This window comes from Zootoca vivipara, chromosome 11 (genome assembly GCF_965207765.1).
Source record: "Zootoca vivipara chromosome 11, rZooViv2.hap1.1, whole genome shotgun sequence".
Taxonomy (NCBI): domain Eukaryota; kingdom Metazoa; phylum Chordata; class Lepidosauria; order Squamata; family Lacertidae; genus Zootoca; species Zootoca vivipara.
This window is the reverse complement of record NC_142594.1, coordinates 52262788-52286103: the sequence shown is the minus strand read 5'-3', so window position 1 is coordinate 52286103 and position 23316 is coordinate 52262788. Positions and strand designations below refer to the sequence as shown.

Below are 23316 nucleotides of genomic sequence, written 5' to 3'. Positions count from 1 at the left end.
CTCTAGCTCAGGGGTCCCCAGACTTACCGCGCAGCGGGCCGGTGCCCGCCGCGCCGACCGCACGGTGGGCCGGAGGGTAGGGGAGTGCGCGCGCAGCGGGCCGGAGGGCGGGGGAGTGCGCGCCCGTGCGCATGCGCACACGCACACGGGCGGGAAAAAAATCGCCGAAAATCGCTTGTGCGCATGCGTATGGGCCTCCCCCGACCCGGAAGTGCACCAGAAATGACCTCTTCCGGGTCGGGAGAGGCCCATACGCATGCGCACAAGCGATTTTCGGCGATTTTTTGCCGATTTTTTAGATCGTCGCTGCGCCGCGCGCTGTGAGAGCGGGCGGCGGCAGCGGGCGGCGGGGGTCGTCGCGGGCCGGATTGGAAGGCCGATTGGGCCCCATCCGGCCCGGGGGCCGTAGTTTGGGGACCCCTGCTCTAGCTCTCCAGATGTTGTTGGACTCTAACTCCCACCAGCACTAAGCCAGCATGGCCAAATGGTCAGGAATAATGGGGTCTGCAACCCAAGAACATCCAGGGGACCACAGGTTTCTCAGCAGTGACCAGGACACTATATCAGGGACAACGGTGTCACCGGCTGAGGAGTCAGAGAGGGTTCCTGGCCCTGACTCTGATAATGGTGTTCTGGAGAACATTGAAGTCAAGGTCAGGAGCCACCTGAAACAGGTCCCAGTGCACCAGAGGCCATGGCACCAGCACCAGGACCCACACAGGCACCTTTCTGTGTGCCCAAGGAACCACATGCTTTCCTTGGTAGTCTGAGGATAGATGGCATGTTCTGGTCAGGAGGCCATGAAGCAGAGGAGAACTGCCCTTTTTCAGGTCAGAAGGCTGGCCCTTAAAGAGACTCCTGTTCCCCCAGAAAAGGCAGCTCCTAGTCGTGGTAGACTGGAAGTAGAAGCTCAAAAGATGCCAGTTTGCTTCCAACCCTTTGGGGAGCAAGCGGCTCACTAGGAGCTCTCCGTAGTGCTGAAATAATGGACGCACCTCAATCTATGGCCCCCTCTGAGACACCAGAACAGGACACAACTCTGTCTTAAGCATATGCACCACAGAGGGTAGGTGCAAGTAAAAAAAAAAGGCAAATTGTATATAAATAGCCCCATTTTTTCATCTCAGCAAATACTAAATCTCAACAAAGCCGATATATATATATATGCTCCTCCGTGCAAGGTGTTTTTAAAGTTTTAAATGCCCCCTCCCCCCACTGGTCTCAGAGATTGTTTTCAATAAAATGGCTGCTAAAACATTTTCAACTACTTAGGGCACTTTAATTTTTCTCCACCAAAGGCATCAATATTCATGAGAACGCCCAGAAGTAAACACATTATTCAGTCAATTTAATTAGTATTTAATTACCAGACATAACTACCGATTATTAAGGGGTGCTATAAGCGAGCAGATACCCAGCTGGAGTCACTTTGAAGTCCTGATACTTCATTGAAATTTCAGAGGGAAGAAAATGATGATTTTCTGGGCCAGCGTAGAAGTGCGTAATGAGTAACCAGGCAATAATTATGGCAGATGCAGAACCAGTCTTAAGGAATTGGCTTTGCATGCTGGGCATGAAAATGAATTAATAGCACTGAAAATTCAAGCAAAAAACCCCCAACAAAACAGCACTAAACCCCAAACAAAACACAATGAACTCTGGCAGAGATTTTGTTAATAAAATTTAAGCTACCATTATGAAGGCATCAGGCAGATTATGGCATTTAGCATTTTAAGGCATACTGCCTCCACTAGTGAAAGTAGAATACAGCCACCGTGGCCAGTTTTCTTATCCTCCATGATGAAAGAAAGAGGCCAGTGAAGGCCTTGATTTCCTTTTTTTTAAAAAAATACATTATTATTTGCATGACTCCACAAACAATCTCAATACCTTTATGGGGGTTCTTCAAACCCCCGGACTTCCCACCCCCACCCCTCTCCCCGGTTTCCAATAATTATCTCTTCTCTTTTCTGCATCTAAATACCTTTATCCAGTCTATTAAATTTCCTTTTATATTACAAGTGCTAGTCCAATCCTGCTAACGTTTTTAGATGTTTGCAATGCTCCTACATATATTCTACAAAATTAATCCATTTTTTTAAAAAATTATTGTCCTCTTGGTGTCTAATCTTCCCGGTCAATTTCACCATTTTGGCATAGTCCATCAGTTTCAATATCCATTCCACTTTCGATGGGGTTCTTTCTTTCTTCCTTCCATCCCTGGGCATACAACATTCTTGCCGCTTTCATAGAATCATAGAATCATAGAGTTGAAAGAGACCACAAGGGCTATCCTGTCCAACCCCCTGCCAAGCAGGAAACACCATCAAAGCATTCTTGACATATGGCTGTCAAGCCTCTGCTTAAAGACCTCCAAAGAAGGAGACTCCACAACACTCCTTGGTAGCAAATTCCACTGCCGAACAGCTCTTACTGTCAGGAAGTTCTTCCTAATGTTTAGGTGGAATCTTCTTTCTTGTAGTTTGAATCCATTGCTCCGTGTCCGCTTCTCTGGAGCAGCAGAAAACAACCTTTCTCCCTCCTCTATATGACATCCTTTTATATATTTGAAGATGGCTATCATATCACCCCTTAACCTTCTCTTCTCCATGCTAAACATACCCAGCTCCCTAAGCCGTTCCTCATAAGGCATTGTTTCCAGGCCTTTGACCATTTTCGTTGCCCTCTTCTGGACACGTTCCAGCTTGTCAGTATCCTTCTTGAACTGTGGTGCCCAGAACTGGACACAGTCACATACGTAAATAGGTCCTTCGAAGGCCCTGATTTCCTAGACAGCTAAGCATCTGGTCCAGTGAGGCTTTCTTCTACTTCTCCTTAGAATCATAGAATTGTTGGAAGAGTTGGAAGGGACCCCAAGGGTCATCTAATCCAACCCCCTGCAATGCAGGAATCTCAAATAAAGCATCCATGACTGATGCCTATCCAACCTCTGCCTAAAACATTCCAATGAAAGAGAGTCTGCAACCTCCACTGCTGAACATCTCTTACAGTCCTGCCCTCCAGAGCAGGAGAAAACTGTCAGTTAGCATTTCTTAGTGCAGAAAGTATTGATCTGATGTGTAGAGATCTTTCCTATTCTAATTAATTGAAGAAGCTTCCGGAATCTCCTCTTTTAAAGAAACAAGCAGAAGGTTCATGATGTTTGGGTTATTCCTTCAGAGAAGCTGAGTACACCTGGCGTAAACTGGTTCTCTGGCAATAATCTTTGAAAATTCCTGGAGAACAGGCGAAGTTCTAGCGGACTGGAGGAGGGCAAATGTCCCTATTTTCAAAAAGGGGAAAAGAGAGGGCCCAAACAATTACCGCCCAGTCAGCCTGACATCAATACCAGGAAAGATTCTAGAGCAGATCATTAAGCAAACGGTCTGTGAGCACCTAGAAAGGAACGCTGTGATCACTAAAAGTCAGCATGGGTTTCTGAAAAATAAGTCATGTCAGACTAATCTGATCTCATTTTTTGACAGAATTACAAGCCTGGTAGATGAAGGGAATGCTGTGGATGTAGCCTATCTTGATTTCAGCAAGGCCTTTGACAAGGTGCCCCATGATATTCTTGTAAAGAAGCTGGTAAAATGCAGGCTAGACAATGCTACCATTCAGTGGATTTGTAACTGGCTGACTGACCGAACCCAAAGGGTGCCCATCAATGGCTCCTCCTCATCCTGGAGAGTAGTGACTAGTGGGGTTCTGTCTTGGACCCAGTCTTATTCAACATCTTTATCAATGACTTGGATGATGGGCTTGAGGGCACCCTGAGCAAGTTTGCAGATGACACCAAATTGGGAGGGGTGGCTAATACCCCAGAGGACAGGATCACACTTCAAAATGACCTTAACAGATTAGACAACTGGGCCAAAGCAAACAAGATGAATTTTAACAAGGAGAAATGTAAAGTACTACACTAAAAAAGCCAATGCAATTCTGGGCTGCATCAATAGGAGTATAGCATCTAGATCAAGGGAAGTAAGAGTACCACTGTATTCTGCTCTGATCGGACCTCACCTGGAGTACTGTGTCCAGTTCTGGGCACCACAGTTCAAGAAGGATACTGACAAGCTGGAATGTGTCCAGAAGAGGGCAACCAAAATGGTCAAAGGCCTGGAAACGATGCCTTATGAGGAACGGCTTAGGGAGCTGGGTAGGTTTAGCCTAGAGAAGAGAAGGTTAAGGGGTGATATGATAGCCATGTTCAGATATATAAAAGGATGTCATATAGAGGAGGGAGAAAGGTTGTTTTCTGCTGCTCCAGAGAAGCAGACACGGAGCAATGGATTCAAACTACAAGAAAGAAGATTCCACCTAAACATTAGGAAGAACTTCCTGACAGTAAGAGCTGTTCGGCAGTGGAATTTGCCACCAAGGAGTGTGGTGGAGTCTCCTTCTTTGGAGGTCTTTAAGCAGAGGCTTGACAGCCATGTGTCAAGAATGCTTTGATGATGTTTCCTGCTTGGCAGGGGGTTGGACTGGATGGCCCTTGTGGTCTCTTCCAACTCTATGATTCTATGATTCTAAACCACTGAGCCTCTTGGGCTTGCTGATCAGAAGGTCGGCAGTTCGAATCCCCATGACGGGGTAAGCCCCCTTTGCTCTTGCCAACTTAGCAGTTCAAAAGCACACCAGTGCAAGTAGATAAATAGGTACCGCTGTGGCAGGAAGGTAAACAGTGTTTCCGTGCATTCTGGCTTCTGTCACGGTGCTGGCCACATGACCCGGAAAGCTGTCTGTGGACAAATGCCGGCTCCCTTGGCCTGAAAGTGGAGATGAGCACCACAACCCCATATTTGGCTTTGACTGGACTTAACTGTCCAGGGGTCCTTTACATTTACCTTTTACCTCCCAGACTACAAGTCCCATCACCCCTGGCCATGGCTCTGCAATGAAGCCAAGGAGGAAAAGAATTGCCAAGTTTTCCTCGTAATGCAGATAAGAGGACAATCAATGGGTTTTCTAGGCACGTCCAGAGCACATGCCATTTCTTGAAGAATGGCCCCAGAGTGAGTCATTACAGCAAATTTCCGCTCTAAAACATCAGAGGGCATAAAAATGTATGTAGATCACAGGTAGCATCCTGTCTTGCTGTTTAATAAAACAGAGCAAAGTGTCTTGCAAACAGAGTTTAATTTACAGCAGTGAATGATGAGGGGTGAATTGAAATATTCCTTGCAACAATTTGGGGGTTGGTTTTGGGTTTTTTTCAAGAACAAGATGCAGGCAGGCAGAAGAGAAAAGCACTGAATTCTTGTCCTGCAGAAAGAAGAAGGAGACTAACAAAATGAATTTCAATAGGGGCAGATGTAAGGTTCTGCACTTAGGCAGGAAGAACCAGCTGCACAAATGGGGGGCCCCAGGCTTAATAGCAGCACATGTGAAAAGGATCTGGGGATCTTAGTAGACCACCAGCTGAACATGAGTCAACAGTGTGATGCAGCAAAAATAAAAATATATAAAAAGAAAGCTAATATCCCTGAATGAGATAACTGTGCCCTTGAAGGACCAGGTGCGCAGCCTGGGAGTCATTTTGGACTCACAGCTGTCCATGGAGGTGCAGGTCAATTCTGTGTCCAGGGCAGCTGTCTATCAGTTCCATCTGGTAGGCAGGCTGAGAGACTGTCTGCCTGCAGACTGTCTCACCAGAGTGGTGCATACTCTGGTTATCTCTCGCTTGGACTATTGCAATGCGCTCTACGTGGGGCTACCTTTGAAGGTGACCCGGAAACTGCAATTAATCCAGAATGCGGCAGCTAGACTGGTGACTGGGAGCGTCCGCCGAGACCACATAACACCGGTCCTAAGAGACCTACATTGGCTCTCAGTACGTTTCCGAGCACAATTCAAAGTGTTGATGCTGACCTTTAAAGCCCTAAACGGCCTCGGTCCTATATACCTGAAGGAGCGTCTCCACCCCCACTGTTCAGCCCGGACACTGAGATCCAGCACCAAGAGCCTTCTGGCAGTTCGCTCATTGCGAGAAATGAGGTTACAGGGGACCAGGCAGAGGGCCTTCTCAGTAGTGAATGCCCTGCCATCGGAGGTCAGGGAGATGAACAACTACCTAACATTTAGAAAACACCTAAAGGCAGCCCTGTTTTGGGAAGTTTTTAATCTGTGATTTTAATGTATTTTTGTATTTGTTGGAAGCTGCCCAGAGTGGTGGGGGAAACCCAGCCAGATGGGCGGGGTATAAATAATAATAATAATAATAATAATAATAATAATAATAATAATAATCTAGGCTGCATCGGGCATCAACAGAAGTATAGTGTCCAGGTCAAAGGAAGTAATAGTAACACTCTATTCTGCCTTAGTAAGACCACACCTGTTCTGGGCACCAAGATTTAGGAAGGATATTGACAAATTAGAATGGGAGCAGAGGTGGGCTATCAAGATGACCAAGGTTCTGAAAACCAAGCCTTATGAGGAATGGTTGAGGGAGCTGGGTAGCTTTAGGGGAGACTGAAAGGAGATATGATAGCCATCTTCAAACATCAGAAAGTGTTGTCACGTGTAAGATGGAATTTTTTTCATGAAATTCTACTCAATATTGATCCAAAGTAGATTCCAATGTATAGTTAACAGAGGAAAAACTTAAACATGTTGCAGGATCCCCCCAAAATAGGTCAGAGGCAAATGTATTTTATCCAGCAGTGCTTTACTGCTACTAAAGGCAAATGAGCATAAAGGTCACAAATCCAATACATTCAGGATTGACACTGTCCATAAGAAAATCCAATTGCAGCAGACTTAACTTAAACTTATAATAAGACTAAACCTTAACACTATATACAGAACACCACACCAGAAGGAAGAGAGAAAGAAAGAGAAAGTGAAACCCAGGCTCCTTCTGGCCTTACTTTTATAGCCAGCATAACTGTGACAAAAAGAGATAAGAATAATAGAATCATAGAGTTGGAAGATTGCCGGAATTAAGATTGCCGGAAGAAATATCAACAACCTCAGATATGCAGATGACACAACCTTGATGGCAGAAAGTGAGGAGGAATTAAAGAACCTTTTAACAAGGGTGAAAGAGGAGAGTGCAAAATATGGTCTGAAGCTCAACATCAAAAAAACCAAGATCATGACCACTGGTCCCATCACCTCCTGGCAAATAGAAGGGGAAGAAATGGAGGCAGTGAGAGATTTTACTTTCTTGGGCTCCTTGATCACTGCAGATGGTGACAGCAGTCACAAAATTAAAAGACGCCTGCTTCTTGGGAGAAAAGCAATGACAAACCTAGACAGCATCTTAAAAAGCAGAGACATCACCTTGCCTACAAAGGTCCGTATAGTTAAAGCTATGGTTTTCCCAGTAGTGATGTATGCAAGTGAGAGCTGGACCATAAAGAAGGCTGATCGCCGAAGAATTGATGCTTTTGAATTATGGTGCTGGAGGAGACTCTTGAGAGTCCCATGGACTGCAAGAAGATCAAACCTATCCATTCTGAAGGAAATCAGCCCTGAGTGCTCACTGGAAGGACAGATCGTGAAGCTGAGGCTCCAATACTTTGGCCACCTCATGAGAAGAGAAGAATCCTTGGAAAAGACCCTGATGTTGGGAAAGATGGAGGGCACAAGAAGAAGGGGACGACAGAGGACGAGATGGTTGGACAGTGTTCTCGAAGTTATGAACATGAGTTTGACCAAACTGCGGGAGGCAGTGCAAGACAGGAGTGCCTGGCGTGCTATGGTCCATGGGGTCACGAAGAGTCGGACACGACTAAACGACTAAACAACAACAGAGATGGAAGACAACACAAGGGCCATCCAGTCCAACCCCCTGCCAAGCAGGAAACACCATCACAGCATTCTTGTCATCCTTTTATATATTTGAACATGGCTATCATATCACCCCTTAACCTTCTCTTCTCCAGGCTAAACATACCCAGCTCCCTAAGCCGTTCCTCATAAGGCATCGTTTCCAGGCCTTTGACCATTTTGGTTTCCCTCCTCTGGACACGTTCCAGCTTGTCAGTATCCTTCTTGAACTGTGGTGCCCAGAACTGGACACAGTACTCCAGGTGAGGTCTGACCAGAGCAGAATACATTGGTACTATTACTTCCCTTGATCTAGATGCTATACTCCTATTGATGCAGCCCAGAATTGCATTGGCTTTTTTAGCTGCTGCAGGGACCCAGGTGGCGCTGTGGTTAAACCACTGAGCCTAGGGCTTGCTGATCAGAAGGTTGGCGGTTCGAATCCCTGTGACGGGGTGAGCTCCCGTTGCTTGGTCCCAGCTCCTGCCAACCTAGCAGTTCGAAAGCACGTCAAAATGCAAGTAGATAAATAGGAACCGCTACAGCGGGAAGGTAAACGGCGTTTCCATGTGCTGCTCTGGTTTGCCAGAAGCGGCTTTGTCATGCTGGCCACATGACCTGGAAGCTATACGCCGGCTCCCTCGGCCAATAATGCGAGATGAGCGCGCAACCCCAGAGTCGGTCACGACTGGACCTAATGGTCAGGGGTTCCCTTTACCTTTACCCTTTACCACACTGTTGACTCATGTCAAGTTTGTGGTCTACCAGGACTCCTAGATCCTTTTCACATGTACTGCTCTCAAGCCAGGTGTCTCCCATCCTGTATTTGTGCCTTTCATTTTTTTGCCCTAGTGTAGTACTTTACATTTCTCCTTGTTAAAATTCATCTTGTTTGCTTTGGCCCAGTTGTCTAATCTGTGTACTATTACTTCCCTTGATCTAGATGCTATACTCCTATTGATGCAGCCCAGAATTGCATTGGCTTTTTTAGCTGCTGCATCACACTTGGAGGGCAGCCCCATTCTTATTATAGGGCACTCTGGAGAAGCTAAAATGGTGGCTGCTTGTTGGGAGGAGTACCAGGGAGGTTTACATGATTCAGACTTCACACGTGCGCCCTCAAATTAATGCAAATCCTCCTCTTCCATAGCTTGTAAATGAAGAGAAACTGTGAGAGGCATTTTGGCTCTTCGTGGGCATTCTGTATTGGCAACCTTGGTGCAGTGCTGGAGTTACATATAAGCTAAAGAAGCTATAGCTTACGGCCCCACTCTCTTGGGGGCCCCAAAACTTTTTAAAGGAAAAAAAAACAACTGGATGTACATTTCCAAAATATAAGATAAAAATAAAATAAAATAAAACCTACATACAGCAACAGTGTAGGCTCCTATGATGTAAGTAATGGGCCCCACATCTAGCATATATTCAACACAAAAAAGCGACAATTGGTTGTCGACAAAGGACAGCTGGACATATAAAGGGCCCCATTACCTCCAGTAGCTTAGGGCCTCATCAAACCTAAATCCGGCCCTGCCTTGGGGATTAATCCTATAGGAAAGTCCGAACCAGAGCCAAGAGACGGCGTGATCCAGATATTTGGTCCAAAGCCATATGGAATCCATTGATGGAGAAGCTTCTCTCCCATGGCTGCATTTTTGATGAAAGAGTCCTGAATGCAGTTAAAGGCTTGGAACATGGCCTAAAACGAGTATCAAACAAGCCATGTAAACATTCTAATTTTGCTGTGTGGTTTGCTTATCTGGAACATCAATTGCTATATAAAGTTTGCAGAAGATAAAGTGGGAGCTTTTGTGGAAAGCAAACAGAACAAAAGAAGTAGAACTTAAAGCCACTTCCTCCTCAAAGAGCAATCTTAGAATTAATAAGAACAACACCTAAGAACAGCCTTTTGACACTTCACATCAATTAGTGACATTTCAGCAGCGGGGCATTTCAGCACCCAGGCAAGATGTTTCCATTTGATATGTTACCTGCTTAGTTCAAAAGGTAAGGAGTGTTTTGGGGGTTCCCTGCAGAGCTGAAATGAGATTCTAGAAATGCGCACTTTAGGTGCCTATTTCAAAATTTAGCTCCTGGAATTTGACTTCTAAACTCCAGAATTCGAATTTGACATCAAATTCAAACCACTGAGATGAACTGAATTGTCACGGTCCGGTCAGCGGGCGGTTGAAGCCCTGGCTGAGGACGTCAGGACCAGAGGCAAGATGGTGGTGTAGAAGCAGGAACAGGTGCAGGGCTGAGGGTCCAGCAGCAGGCAGTTGCAGGGTCAAGGAGCAAGGCGGAGGTGAAGGTCTGGGAGTCAAGGAGCAAGGCGTCGGCAAGGCGAAGGTCCAAGGAGCAAGGTGAAGGCTCAAGGAACAAGAAGCAAGGCGAAGGTCCAAGGGTCGAGGAGCAAGACATTGGCAAGGCAAGGGTCCAAGGAGCAAGGCGTCGGCAAGGCAAGGGTCCAAGGAGCAAGAGGCCAGATGCAACAAGGCAGGGATAGCATTGTTGTGGTAAAGAGTTGAAGGGAAATGCTGAGCTTTTATCCCTCCCAGATCCTGCCACCAGGTGCAGTGAGTTATCAAGTGGCCTCACCTGAGCGGCCACTCCTTGCTTCTCCAGCACAAGCTGAGGCAGGCCCCAGTCCTGCAAAGCACTACAGGCCCCAGAGCCTGACTCCTGCCCATACTCCTGACATGAATGCAGTCAATAGCAAACGGCGTCTATCTAATTTTGATGGCAGATTCCAAGACTAAACTTACGGGAAACACACAATTATCCAGTCTGATTTTAAACAAGAGTGAAGGAAGCAGTCAATATCAAGAGGAAATGAGACAAAGGCAAGAAGAGAAGGGATGCAGGAGAGATAAAAATGCAATAAATGTACACTGAAGATGTTTATGGAGTCAGGGAAAAAAACCCAGAGGTGAGCTTCAATGGATTTTTCTATCCAGCCATGTATTTGTCCCATGCATTACACTGTTGTTAAGCGATAATGATTTTAAAAGAGAAGCTTGGTCAAATCATCCTTCCATTATTCCAAAGCGCCTGACTTCCGTTACCGCAGAATACTGCAATGTTAATACAAATGCTTAAACACATTGCCATCATTTAGCCATTAGGCAGTGGGATGATAGGGTAATTGTCGTATAACTCAGCTCTGAATTGCATAAACAATGAAAATGTAATTGCATCTTTAATGCTTTATTACGTGGCAGGACCATTTGTATGAGGCGCTGTCTATTCTACCCTAGACGCCATGCTCTATTTCCCATGATGCAGCTTTGAGCTCCTTCCTTCTGCCTCCCTGCAAACCCTTTGGGGAGAGGATTCAGCAACCTGGAATCGTTCCACCCAGAGACTCTTTCACAAGACCATCTCCTTCAAAAAGACATTGATGGTGGTAAGTCACCCCAGGAAACTCTACCTTCCCAGAAATAGTCACAAGAGACTCACCCCACCCTACTCCAAAAGCACCCAGCACAATAGGATAACAGCTATGAACATCGGGGTTCCTTAATTCCATAGTTTAGCTATGTACTGCATAAGAAAGGCAGAACACAGAACACACAGCCTTATACTGAGTCGGACCATTGATCCATCTAATTGTCTATCTTAACTAATGGGGTTTCAGGCAGAGGACATTCCATACCTGAATATTCCAGAGATTAAACACAAGGTTTTGCATATGCAAAGTAGATGCTCTGGTACTGAGCTATGAGCCTTCCTCAACATTTTCCAGTTCTGCAATATCACTTGGGAAGACATGCAAACTAATGGAAGAAGCATAGAACACCAGTGTTGAAGCAATGATTCTTCAACATCATGGTCATGTTGTGCGGATGCCTGATGGTCGTCTTCCAAAGCAACTACTCTATTCCGAACTTAAAAATGGAAGGCGTAATGCTGGTGGTCAACAAAAGAGGTTTAAAGACTGTCTCAAGGCAAATTTTAAAAACGTAGTATAAACACCAACAATTGGGAAACAATGGCCAGCGAGCGCTCCAATTGGAGAACAGCCTTTACCAAAGGTGTCATGGGCTTTGAAGACACTGGGACTCAGGACGCAAGGGAGAAACGTGTTAAGAGGAAGGCACGCTTGGCAAATCCACACCATGACCAACTCCCGCCTGGAAACCAATGTGGAAGAACGTGTGGATCCAGAATTGGCCTCCACAGTCACTTACAGACTCATTGTTAAAACCGTGTTTATGGAAGGCCTTTTTTCTCAGCTATGAGTGATCGAAGAAGAAGAAGAAGAAGAAGAAGAAGAAGAAGAAGAAGAAGAAGAAGGTTTGCTGAGTTTTTATTTTCAGTCTCTTTCCTAATGATTCCTAACATGCAATCTGGGTTTTTCAGAGCAACCATACACTGGGTCAATGTTTTCCTTAAGGTATCCACCGGGTTTCCAATATGTCGTTCCCAGATCATTGGGTGTCTTCTGCATATTTGGGGCTCTAGATTTCTGCCCCAAAGACCTGTTCTGATAGCCCCAGAGATGATAACAACAACAACAACAACAACAACAACAACAACAACAACAACAACAGTTTATTATTTATACCCCGCCCATCTGGCCTGGTTCCCCCAGCCACTCTGGGCGGCTTCCAACAAGATATTAAAATACAGAAATCCATCAAACATTAAAAGCTTCCCTAAACTGGGCTGCCTTGAGATGCCTTCTAAAGGTCTGGTAATTGTTATTCTCTTTGACCTCTGGTGGGAGGGCATTCCACAGGGTGTGTGCCACTACTGAGAAGGCCCTCTGCCTAGTTCCCTATAACTTGGCTTCTCGTAGCGAGGGAACCGCCAGAAGGCCCTCGGCGCTGGACCTCAGTGTCCGGGCAGGATGATGGGGGTGGAGGCGCTCCTTCAGGTATACTGGACTGAGGCCGTTTAGGGCTTTAAAGGTCAGCACCAACACTTTGAATTGTGCTCGGAAACGTACTGGGAGCCAGTGTAGATCTTTCAAGACTGGTGTTATGTGGTCTCGGCGGCCGCTCCCAGTCACCAGTCTAGCTGCCGCATTCTGGGTTAGTTGTAGTTTCCGGGTCACCTTCAAAGGTAGCCCCACGTAGAGCGCATTGCAGTAGTCCAAGGGAGAGATAACTAGAACATGCACCACTCTGGAGAGACAGTCCGCGAGCAGGTAGGGTCTCAGCCTGCGTACCAGATGGAGCTGATAAACAGCTGCGCTGGACACAGAATTGACCTGCCCCTCCATGGACAGCTGTGAATCCAAAATGACTCCCAGGCTGCGCACCTGGTCCTTCAGGGGCACAGTTACCCCATTCAGAACCAGGGAGTCCTCCACACCCGCCCCCCTCCTGTCCCCCACAAACAGTATTTCTGTCTTGTCAGGATTCAACCTCAATCTGTTAGCTGCCATCCATCCTCCAACCGCCTCCAAGCACTCACATAGGACCTTCACCGCCTTCACTGGTTCTGATTTGAAAGAGAGGTAGAGCTGGGTATCGTCCGCATACAGAGAACATGGGTTACCCTCCCCTATGGCACAATTCCTTTCCATGTCTTGCGAATGATGCTTCATTTAATGCAGCCAAACACATACAAGGAGGGAGAATTGAACTTTGGAACGTTGTAAAGATGAAAGACCGACTTAGCAAATGGTTTCAAATTCAGCTCTTCTCATTGACACCAAAGGATGGTGACAACTCCCACAATCCTATTCCCGGGGAAAGAACTCTAGAATGCACCATTTATCCAAAGCCAGCTAGTATTGCCTATTAGGTTGATAGAGATAATTTTGTAATTACTTCCAATGACTTTCTGCCGCTTAAGAAGATGGATTGTGTTTGTTTACAGAAGCAAATAAACTACAGTGAAGTCAAAACGTTGGCAAGTGCCCCCCGCCCCGAGAGAATGATGTGAATGAATGGTCCCTCTTTTCTGTAGCCGGATTGAATTATGCTGCTAAGTGAATCCTGACTCAGTGAGATGCACTTGATGTCATACAGATCTAAAGTGAAGATGCATTAAACAGCAACAGCATCCAAGTCTACATGAAGGCAATGATGTTGTAAACAGAATGAGCGTTGCCTCCTGTATGCCTCACCAATGGCCTTCATTCCTCCCTTTTGTTGTGATTTGCAAGAGCTTGCTTTCACCTTAGTCACTCTCTGTGGAAGTTACTCTGAATCAAATGAGTTTGAAGCTCTGCTTGGCAATGAATCTCACCAAGTAGCCATGGTTAGAGCATAAAAGACGAGCTTTGCTGGATCAGACCAAAGGCCCATTTAATTTTAATTTTTAATTTATTTTTTATTTTTTAAAAAACCTTTATTGCCAATGTACAATCTGTGTACAATTAAATTAACTGAGCCTCCCCTGCCCCACAAACACTCAATCTCATTGCACTCTGTGTGCTTGTCGCACAACACACCAGCTCCAAAAGTCAGTTGCACTATATTATTTTCCGTTCAGCAGCCTAACAGCCCACAAATAGAAACTGTTTTTAGCCTGTTGGTACGACTGATTATACTTATATATCCCATGGCAGCAGGTAGAAGATTAAAGAGGTGCTGCCCAGGGTGTGAATTGTCCTTGAGAATTTTTCTCACTCTCCTAAGGCAACGATCCCTTGCGATGTCATCTAGCGAGCTCAGGGGACAGCCCATGATATCATGTGCTGTGTTCACCACCCTCTGTAAAGACTTTCTGTCCATGGCTGTCAAGCCAATGTACCACACTGTGATGAGAGGACCCTTTCTATTGTGGACGGGTAGGAGGAGGTCATCAATTGTTGTTTAACATTGTTCTCTCGCAAGACCCTGAGGAAATGGAGTCTCTGTTGGGCCTTCCTAACCATCTGAGTTATATTGTTTTTCCAAGTGAGGTCTTCACTAAGGTAAACTCCCAGGAATTTAAAGGAAGAGACTCTCTCCACACAACCCCCTCCCCAGATATACAACAGAGCTAGTTCCCCTCTCTTCCCCCGAAGAGGAGCATAAGAGTATAAGACAAGCTTTGCTGGATCAGACCAAAGGCCCATTTAGTCCAACATTTTATTCTCCCAGTAGCGAAATGGTACTCTTCCCACTTATGATCCCCAGCAACTCAAAATCAGAGGCATACTGCGTCTCTACAGGAAGTAATATCTATATACTGTACTAAGGTTCACCTTGTATATTTTCTTTTTTAAACCAGCCCGTTTTTTATTTGCCTTGTGTGCTCTGTCTGCTTTGATCTTGTGATTTGAGTTCACTCACTCTAAAATGAAGCTCTGTGTACCTCATTCACTCCGATGGGAAATTTTTAAAATGCCTATAACTTTCTAAACCTTTTGGCAGGATCACGTGAAATTTGCAGGCACAGGAGTGGAGTAAATTAAGCATTCCAAATTATGGATAAATAGGTCCAGGGGTTTTTGCGGGGAAGTAAAATGGATCCACTTGCCTCCATAATGAAGATCAGGCCAAGACTTTCACTGAGTCAACTAAAACTCCAAAATCCATATTAGTTTCACATTTTCAAAAGAAAGGAGTGTGGGCTTGCCTCTTGCTCTTTCTTGCATCAGAAAAATTAAGAGGTAGAAGTGAGTATTCTCGGTTGTACAATTTTGAAAACATTGGCATCTTGACATTACCATTGATTTCCAGTGCCTTGCCTGGAGGAAGGAGCAAATCAAAGGGGTTGGTAATGGTGGAGTGCTGAAGAGATCTTGAAGCAGGGAAGCAGCTGATTGCTGGATCTTTTAAGTTCTCCAGTCCTAAACTGTGTTGACTTTCCTTCTTGCCTTTTCACATGAATGGCCTATAGCCATGTTGTGGAATATTCACATCAATATGATGCTGGAAGCTTCATTAAAGACCATGCATGAGAGGTTTTGGGAGTTTATAAAGCTAAAGGAGAACCAGGGAATCACTGAGCAAAATGACAAGAGCTCATTAGAAAACAACATTTCTTAACATTTCCAAAACCGTAGAGCAGAAGTTCTATTTTACAACAATCATTTCTGCAAGCCAGAGTTCAACATTTCTTGCATCCCATCTCGAAGAAAACTCAAATTGCTTGTCCTGATGGCATCGCTGCCTGCTGCCTATGAGGTCATTCAGTGTCATCACACATTCTAAACACCACCGGCTTATTTATGCATTCAGGGTAATCAAGTGGAATGTCACACTGAAAGTTTCATGAATGCCTCCCAGGCCCCTCGTGGCCCGAATTCCAGTGATTCCTCTGCCGGCTTTCTTCTGCAAAAGCTGACTCACGGCACCATCTCATTTTCCCTCTTGTCGAGCGAGAAGCAGGGCCATAAATCATGACTCAGCAAAAAGGGGTGAAGGGGCAGCCTCTCCATCTAATTTCAACTGCATTATGCCCCACTGCTGAGAAAATCTGGTGTGTGGGGAAATGATGTAATAAAGAAATGAAATCTCTCCAGCTGTTTTAACACTTTTTTTAAAAAAAATCAGTGCAATGACACTATAAACACAGTGTGGGATATAATCCACTGGGAGCAGTCAAATACATCATTCCTTGTTTTCCTAGAGTGGACATGCAAGGGAATGTTTGGTCCAGTCAGTCGAAACTTCCTGTTGCTTCTGGCCTGGAGCATCCTTCCTTGCATGTGACTAGTGACCTTTCCAGACCTGGTAAAAGGACAAGACATGCTGCCACTCTCTCTCTCTCTCTCTTTTCCATCTTCCTTTCGTCCTGCAGACTTCCTGGAATGAACAGCTGGCTGCCAGTCAAGCAGTCCCCCAGGTCATCTCCCTTATGGGTTAAACCTGTTTGTATAAGTTTGTAACTTTAAGCCTTAAGCCTGCCTTCAGCAATCACACTGTGCTCTGCCTGATCGCGAGTAAACTTTCTTTTTGTTGTCAGAGGTTGTTGCGGCTACTCTAGAGTAACGACTCTCCACCATAGCTGCCAAGTTATCCCTTTTTTTAAGGGATTTTCCCTTATGCTGAATAGGCTTCCTCGTGAGAAAAGGGAAAACTTGGCAGCTATGCTCTCCACATGCTTGTCTTTTAACAGTCTTTATTGGTGCACTCTATTTACAGTGTAACGGGATGTTGGGAAACATGTCTGCTCATTCCGATGCAGAATCCGGTACTGCCCCCCTGCATGACTTTCTCCAACATAAGAGGCGCGGGACAGTCAATCTCCTCCCCTTTCTTCTCTTCTGTAATTCCGGAACCGAGGGAAAAGGTCTGCGCTCCATGTTTTCCCTTCCCCCCTTCTCATAGCTGCCAAGTTTTCCCTTTTCTCACGAGGAAGCCTATTCAGCATAAGGGAAAATCCCTTAAAAAAAGGGATAACTTGGCAGCTATGCCCCTTCTCTCTTCCCTCTCTTCCTGCCTGTGGGGCCGAGGCTCTCCCATGCTGTCAGAGCCATGGTTCTCTCTCTCGGTTTCCTGCCTAGCCTCTCCAGAGCCCGCGCTTCCATGGCTGCTAGTGGAGGAGCTGCTTCTGATGGGAGGGGGAGGTTCTCTGTACTCCCTTCCCCTTACACTTATGAATAAGACTGTGGTGTCTTTATTCTTTTAGGAGGGATTCAAGGAGTCTTACCAGGAAAATATTAGAAGACTTTTCAATCTTGGCAAGCCAGATTGAATTGTGTATTGTCTTAAGAAACTCACATGAGTTTGCAACTAGTTTTCTGCTGTGTAAAGGGGGAATGCACTCTGCTAAGTGAAGGAACTTGCCAGCGCAAGTTAGGAAGGATATTAATAAACAATATATCTTCTCCTGCCGCCCTCAACATTCCCACAAAGGGTTATGGGCCCAGCATGCTTCCGCTGCACAACTCTGCTAAGTAAAGGGACTTGCAAGCGCAAGTTAGGAAGGATATTAATAAACAAGCTCACTTTATTCCTGTATAATCTGTGACATTCCAGTGCTCTTAAGAGTTGGCTGAAAGGTTTTGTGTGGGAAAGGTCCCAGTTTCAGTCCCGGGCATCTCCAGGTAGGGTCATAATGAAAGCAAGGAGAGACCTGCTGCCAGTCAGTGTAAACAACACTTAGCTAGATGGACTAATGATTTGTCTTGGTATGAGGCTGCGTCCTATGTACTTCCCCTTCCAAGTTCAAAGCAAATGATGTGAATCATCTCCCCTCCTGATGAGATATGTAACAAAATAATTAGAACTCAAAAAATACTGAGCCGGATGGACCAAGAGATTTGAATGAATACCAGTTGCTGGAAAAAGCAGGAGGCGCAATTGCTGTTGTGTCTAGGTCCCACTTGCAGATTTCCCAGAGTTCCCACCAAAATTTAAGAAGGATGTTGACAAACTGGAACATGTGCAGAGGAGGGCAACCAAAATGATCAAGGGTCTGGAAACCAAGCCTTATGAGGAACGGTTGAAGGAGTTGTGTATGTTTAGCCTGGAAAAGAGGAGGCTGAGAGGATTGTATGATAACCATCTTGAAATATCTGAAGGGTTGTCTTGTTTGCTTGTTAAATTTTCCAGTTTCCCAGCACAGAGGGGGAAACAAAGCATGGGGACATTTTTCATTTATTTATTTTCCAAGATCTCTAGAAATGAGGCTGAAATGCTATGTGTTGCCTCTGAAAAAAATAAAATAAAATCTCTGTCTCTCCGGGTCTTAAATGGAAGTAATCCAAATCAATGTTGAGCTTGTTAACTAAACCAGTTTTGACATTGCATAGTAAGTTCATATCCAGCTATAAGGCCCGGTGATTTGCTGCTGCTTGCATCAAACCCATGTAGCTCAAGGTTACAATTGCGGTTCCAAATTTGAATGTACCTCTTCCCTGACTCTTGAAAAACAAGCAATTACCAAAAATGTACTTTTCAGTCTAGACTAGGAACAGCAGTGCAATATGAACCCAATTAATTTCTGGAATTCAAGGGTCATTTTTTAAAAAGTATGCAAAAACTTCCGATTTCTTATTAGAATCAGGCAAACAGGAGGTCCAGTCATACATTGTTATTTTCAATTATTGGAGACACAGGCAATTTTTGATATCTGGGTACTCAGGGAAAGAAGGATGCAAAAGTGGCCACCTGAGGTTATAATCTGAACGTGGAAACCAGTGGAAGATGTAACATTGGAAGGAAGCCTATTCAGAGCAATTGCAAGAGAACCTGCCCTCACTCTGATTTGGCTTTATAACATAGACCACACACCCAACCCTGATTGTCTGTACGATGGTGCATGGTGCCATCTCATTGCTTGCCATCCCTGATTTGGCTGTGATCATTACAGGAAGAAGCCCTTTGGAGGGACAAATGGCAGAGAGTGATGCTCCCAATAACAGGTGGTGAACAGCGTGCAAAATGATGGGCAAACGGAGCTCTGGAATGTTACATCCATCCTAAAGTTCTGCCTTTCACCCACAAACAAGAATTCAGCGCAGTATTGCTGAACATTAAACAGATCGGCTGCCGTGTTACACCAGGTCAAATTATTTGCCCCTCTAGCTCAGCACTTTCCACTCAGACTGGCAGGAAATTCCCAGGGTCTCATCCAGAGACATTCTCTCCCATCTACTCCTACCTGATACCTTTAAAAAACAACCCTGTTTTGTTTTATTGTATCAGATGGTTTTCTATTTTGCCTCTAATTGCTTATATTAATTACACAGCATAGTTCATAATACCAGCTCTGTGTTAATTTAGTCTGCATTATTTGCAAGCTGAGACCCCAATTGGTACTTAATCACTTTTCGTGGTTTCTTGGGACTTGTCTCCTTTCTGCTTAAACAATACTTTACCTGCAATGTTCCCTCCAGGTTATGCATTCTATATATAAGCAGCATACAGAGAAGGTAATGAAGTGAAGTGTTCCTTTGGCAGTTTTATTCTGTGCCAAACAGAGAAATCCAATTTCCACTAATGGAGAGTGGTAGATCTATCTTGCTTGGGAAATGCAGCTTTCTGGAAAAGGCAGCTTGTGAACCCCGTGGCTGATTTGAGCAAGAGTACCTCTTCCCTTGTCTGAAGCTCAACACCAAAAACCTAAGATAATGGCCACTGGTCCCATCACCTCCTGGCAAATAGAAGGGGAAGAAATGGAGGCAGTGTGAGATTTTACTTTCTTGGGTTCCATGATCACTCCAGGTGGTGACACCAGTCATGAAATTAAAATACGCCTGCTTCTTGGGAGAAAAGCAATGACAAACCTAGACAGCATCTTAAAAAGCAGAGACATCACCTTGTCGACAAAGGTCCACATAGTTAAAGCTATGGTTTTCCCAGTAGTGATGTATGGAAGTGAGAGCTGGACCATAAAGAAGGCTGATCGCCGAAGAATTGATGCTTTTGAATTCTGGTGCTGGAGGAGACTCTTGAGAGTCCCATGGACTGCAAGAAGATCAAACCTATCCATTCTTCAGGAAATCAGCCCTGAGTGCTCACTGGAAGGACAGATCGTGAAGCTGAGGCTCCAATACTTTGGCCACCTTACGAGAAGAGAAGACTCCCTGGAAAAGACCCTGATGTTGGGAAAGATGGAGGGCACAAGGAGAAGGGGACGACAGAGGATGAGATGGTTGGACAGTGTTCTGGAAGCTACCAACATGAGTCTGACCAAACTGTGGGAGGCAGTGGAAGACAGGAGTGCCTGGCGTGCTCTGGTCCATGGGGTCACGAAGAGTCGGACACAACTAAATGACTAAAACAACAACAACAACAACCACCTCTCCCCTTGCTAAGTGCATACCAATTCTGCTGTTTCAAAAGCCCATGAACTTTTAGGCCACCCAGGTGGACTTCCTTATGAACTACATGACCTCCATTTGGGTTGCTGTTAACTTCCACATCTTCTGCCAGCAACTATGGGGTGCAATGGAAACATTTCAGGTCAAGGGAAATCATTGTTGTTGTTGTTTAGTCGTTTAGTCTTGTCCGACTCTTCGTGACCCAATGGACCAGAGCACGCCAGGCACTCCTGTCTTCCACTGCCTCCCGCAGTCTGGTCAGACTCATGTTGGTAGCTTCGAGAACACTGTCCAATCATGTCGTCCACTATGACCCTTGGGAAATCATAGTAGCACTCTATTCTGCCTTGGTCAGACCACACCTAGAATACTGTGTCCAATTCTGGGCGCTACAATTTAAGAAGGATGTCGGCAAACGGACTTCCAGAACGGATTGAGTTTGATAACCAAGGTACCACTGTATCTGAATCCTTTAGGTGTCAAATCCTGAGATGTGTGAATTTCTAACGATGGGGGTGCTTTGATTTTCCTGTTGTTTGCTAGGTCTGCCTTGAAATGTGAAATGAATCAAATTCATCTGCATCCATATCTAACAACCATTCCATCCACACAAATCTTGTGGATTTCTAATTTGATTGCTCACAGAGGTGGGAAAGAGACCAAAGAATACGTCGCAAGAGCACACAACATTATTGTTTCTAAAACCTCTAGAATTAAAAACTAATCTCACAATGGCATTCTTGGAGGCTGAATTGTTCTTTCAAGAGGGAGCCTGCTGGCATTTATTAACAAATTTGTTCAGCTGGTATTTGCTGGGATACAAACTCCTGCACATTTATCAGAATTAGGTCCCATTTCCAGCTGTGGCATTAATCTGGGATTTATATTGCCTCTATCCTCCTCCAAGTGCTCCTAATTGCAGGAGGACTGGGCGAGATAGAGGAAGTGTGAAGTTCTCAAGCTTAGTTACCATTGTTTAAATTTTGTTGTTTACTGAGGAAACCAAGAGCTACAGAAGTTCAACAATAAGGTTCACAAGGTTCAGTTTGGACACAGATTCCAGTACTTTGGAAAACAGCCTGATTCAGTCTGAACTGTTTCAGAGGCTTCCCAGATGGGTTCAGGTCCAAATCCTGATTTGGGGAAAAAAATGATGCTATTGGAGTAAAATGGCACCCAGCCACTGGTAACCACCAGGGATTTCCCAAAATCCCTTCTGAATGATGCTAGCATTATGTCGAGAGGGCATGCTGGTGTCAGAGACCAGGCTGAGGAGTACTGCTCTTAAGAGGAATGGTGGGAGCCTCTCCCTCCCCCTCCGCCTGCTCCTGACTAGGACCGTGAAGCTGCCCAGGAATAGTGGAGCAATATAGATATGGAGCAGCGGTTTGCAGAGGGGCATAGTTCTGAAGACAAAAGTTGGGATGAACTGAGGGGTGAACAGCAAAGTGAAGAACCGGAAGACAGAGAGAGCTAACAGACTCTCTCTCACTGGAAAGTATCCAGCCTATCAGTCCAAGATCAAGTAGAGCAGATAAGGTGGCTACACAAAAAGCACAGTGCTTGTGAGATCAGGTTCCAAGGCACGGAAGTGATGGGGGAGGTGTGGATGGGTGGAAACCTTAATTGGGAGCACCTTCATTCCGAGAATGGCTGCTCTGTTCTTTTGCTGTGGTTATTAAAGTCTCTTGAAATGGTAAGCGACTGTTTTCGCTTTGTCCTGCTTATCTACGGCCAAAAGGGAGGAGGAAGCCAAGTCCCTGAAGCCTGACAGCTGGGAAATAAAAGAGCTAGGTGGAGCAATTGCCTGTCTTAGCAGCTTCTTCTGTACCATACCAACTTTGTCCCCTTTGCCCAAATTCTTCCCCTTCACCCCATTGGGCACTGGTATGGTTATGGAAAAGGCTGCAGGGTGATTCAGTGTGAGCGCCCGTGGGTGAGGGTCAGAAAGTTAATGAACAGAGTCAGAGCCAAGCAGAAAGTTAACCCTGAAGGTGCAACAGAAGGCTGAATGGGTCACATACCAAGGGGGCATCAACTTTCCAGGCGGAATCTTCAGACTGACAAGCTGGCTGGATTTCAAGGAGTTTGTAGGGCCTGATGTGTCCCAACTGGCTTGGAGAGTCAGCTGACGGTACACAAACAGTCAGCTGATTCTCTTCAGGCTGGAGTTGAAGTTTGGAATATACTCTTTCCATAAGGACCTTGGTCTTCCCACAGAGGTGACAGCCTGCTGGTGGGGCAAGAGAGTAGCCGCTGAAGACCTTGGTTCAATGCCTCCATTTGGTATATTATAGCCCCACCCCAAATCCCCCAGATAGTTGTTGAAAAATGTGAGCCTCAGTAAAATGGAAGCCACTGTGCTGAATCCTTCATGTGCACTTATTCTCCGTAAGATGAAGGTCTGCTACAAATTCAGGATGGCCACTTCCAGTTAGATGCTTCCAGACTTCTACACAGACTTTTATATATATATAAAGTTCAGCTCTGTTCCTGAAGCCTTGGTGGATTTGTAACTAATGAACAAACAAATAACCCAATAGCTCCCAGAAGCACACATTTAATTAACTTTCTTTATTGCATTCCCCACAAGGAGATTGTATTTACAGCAGCAGTGTCAAATGCGAGGTATCAGAAGAAGAAGAAGAGTTTGTATTTGATATCCCGCTTTATCACTACCCTAAGGTGTCTCAAAGTGGCTAACATTCTCCTTTCCCTTCCTCCCCCACAACAAACACTCTGTGAGGTGAGTGAGGCTGAGAGACTTCAGAGAAGACTAGCCCAAGGTCACCCAGCAGCTGCATGTGGAGCCTACAGAGCGAGATGAGCGCCGCAACTCCAGAGTCGGTCACAACTGGACCTAATGGTCAGGGGTCCCTTTACCT

General features: G+C 45.4%; 1 protein-coding gene across 1 annotated transcript in view; it reads left to right on the top strand.

Annotated features, from left to right (window-relative positions):
* The first annotated feature begins 476 nt into the window (after positions 1-476).
* Positions 477-23316, top strand: part of LOC118092085 (vasoactive intestinal polypeptide receptor 1) — a 99568-nt gene continuing 76728 nt past the window's right edge. The window contains exon 1 of the mRNA XM_088654217.1: positions 477-653. Coding sequence (XP_088510343.1) covers positions 477-653 — 177 coding nt within the window. The remainder of the gene's footprint in view (positions 654-23316) is intronic.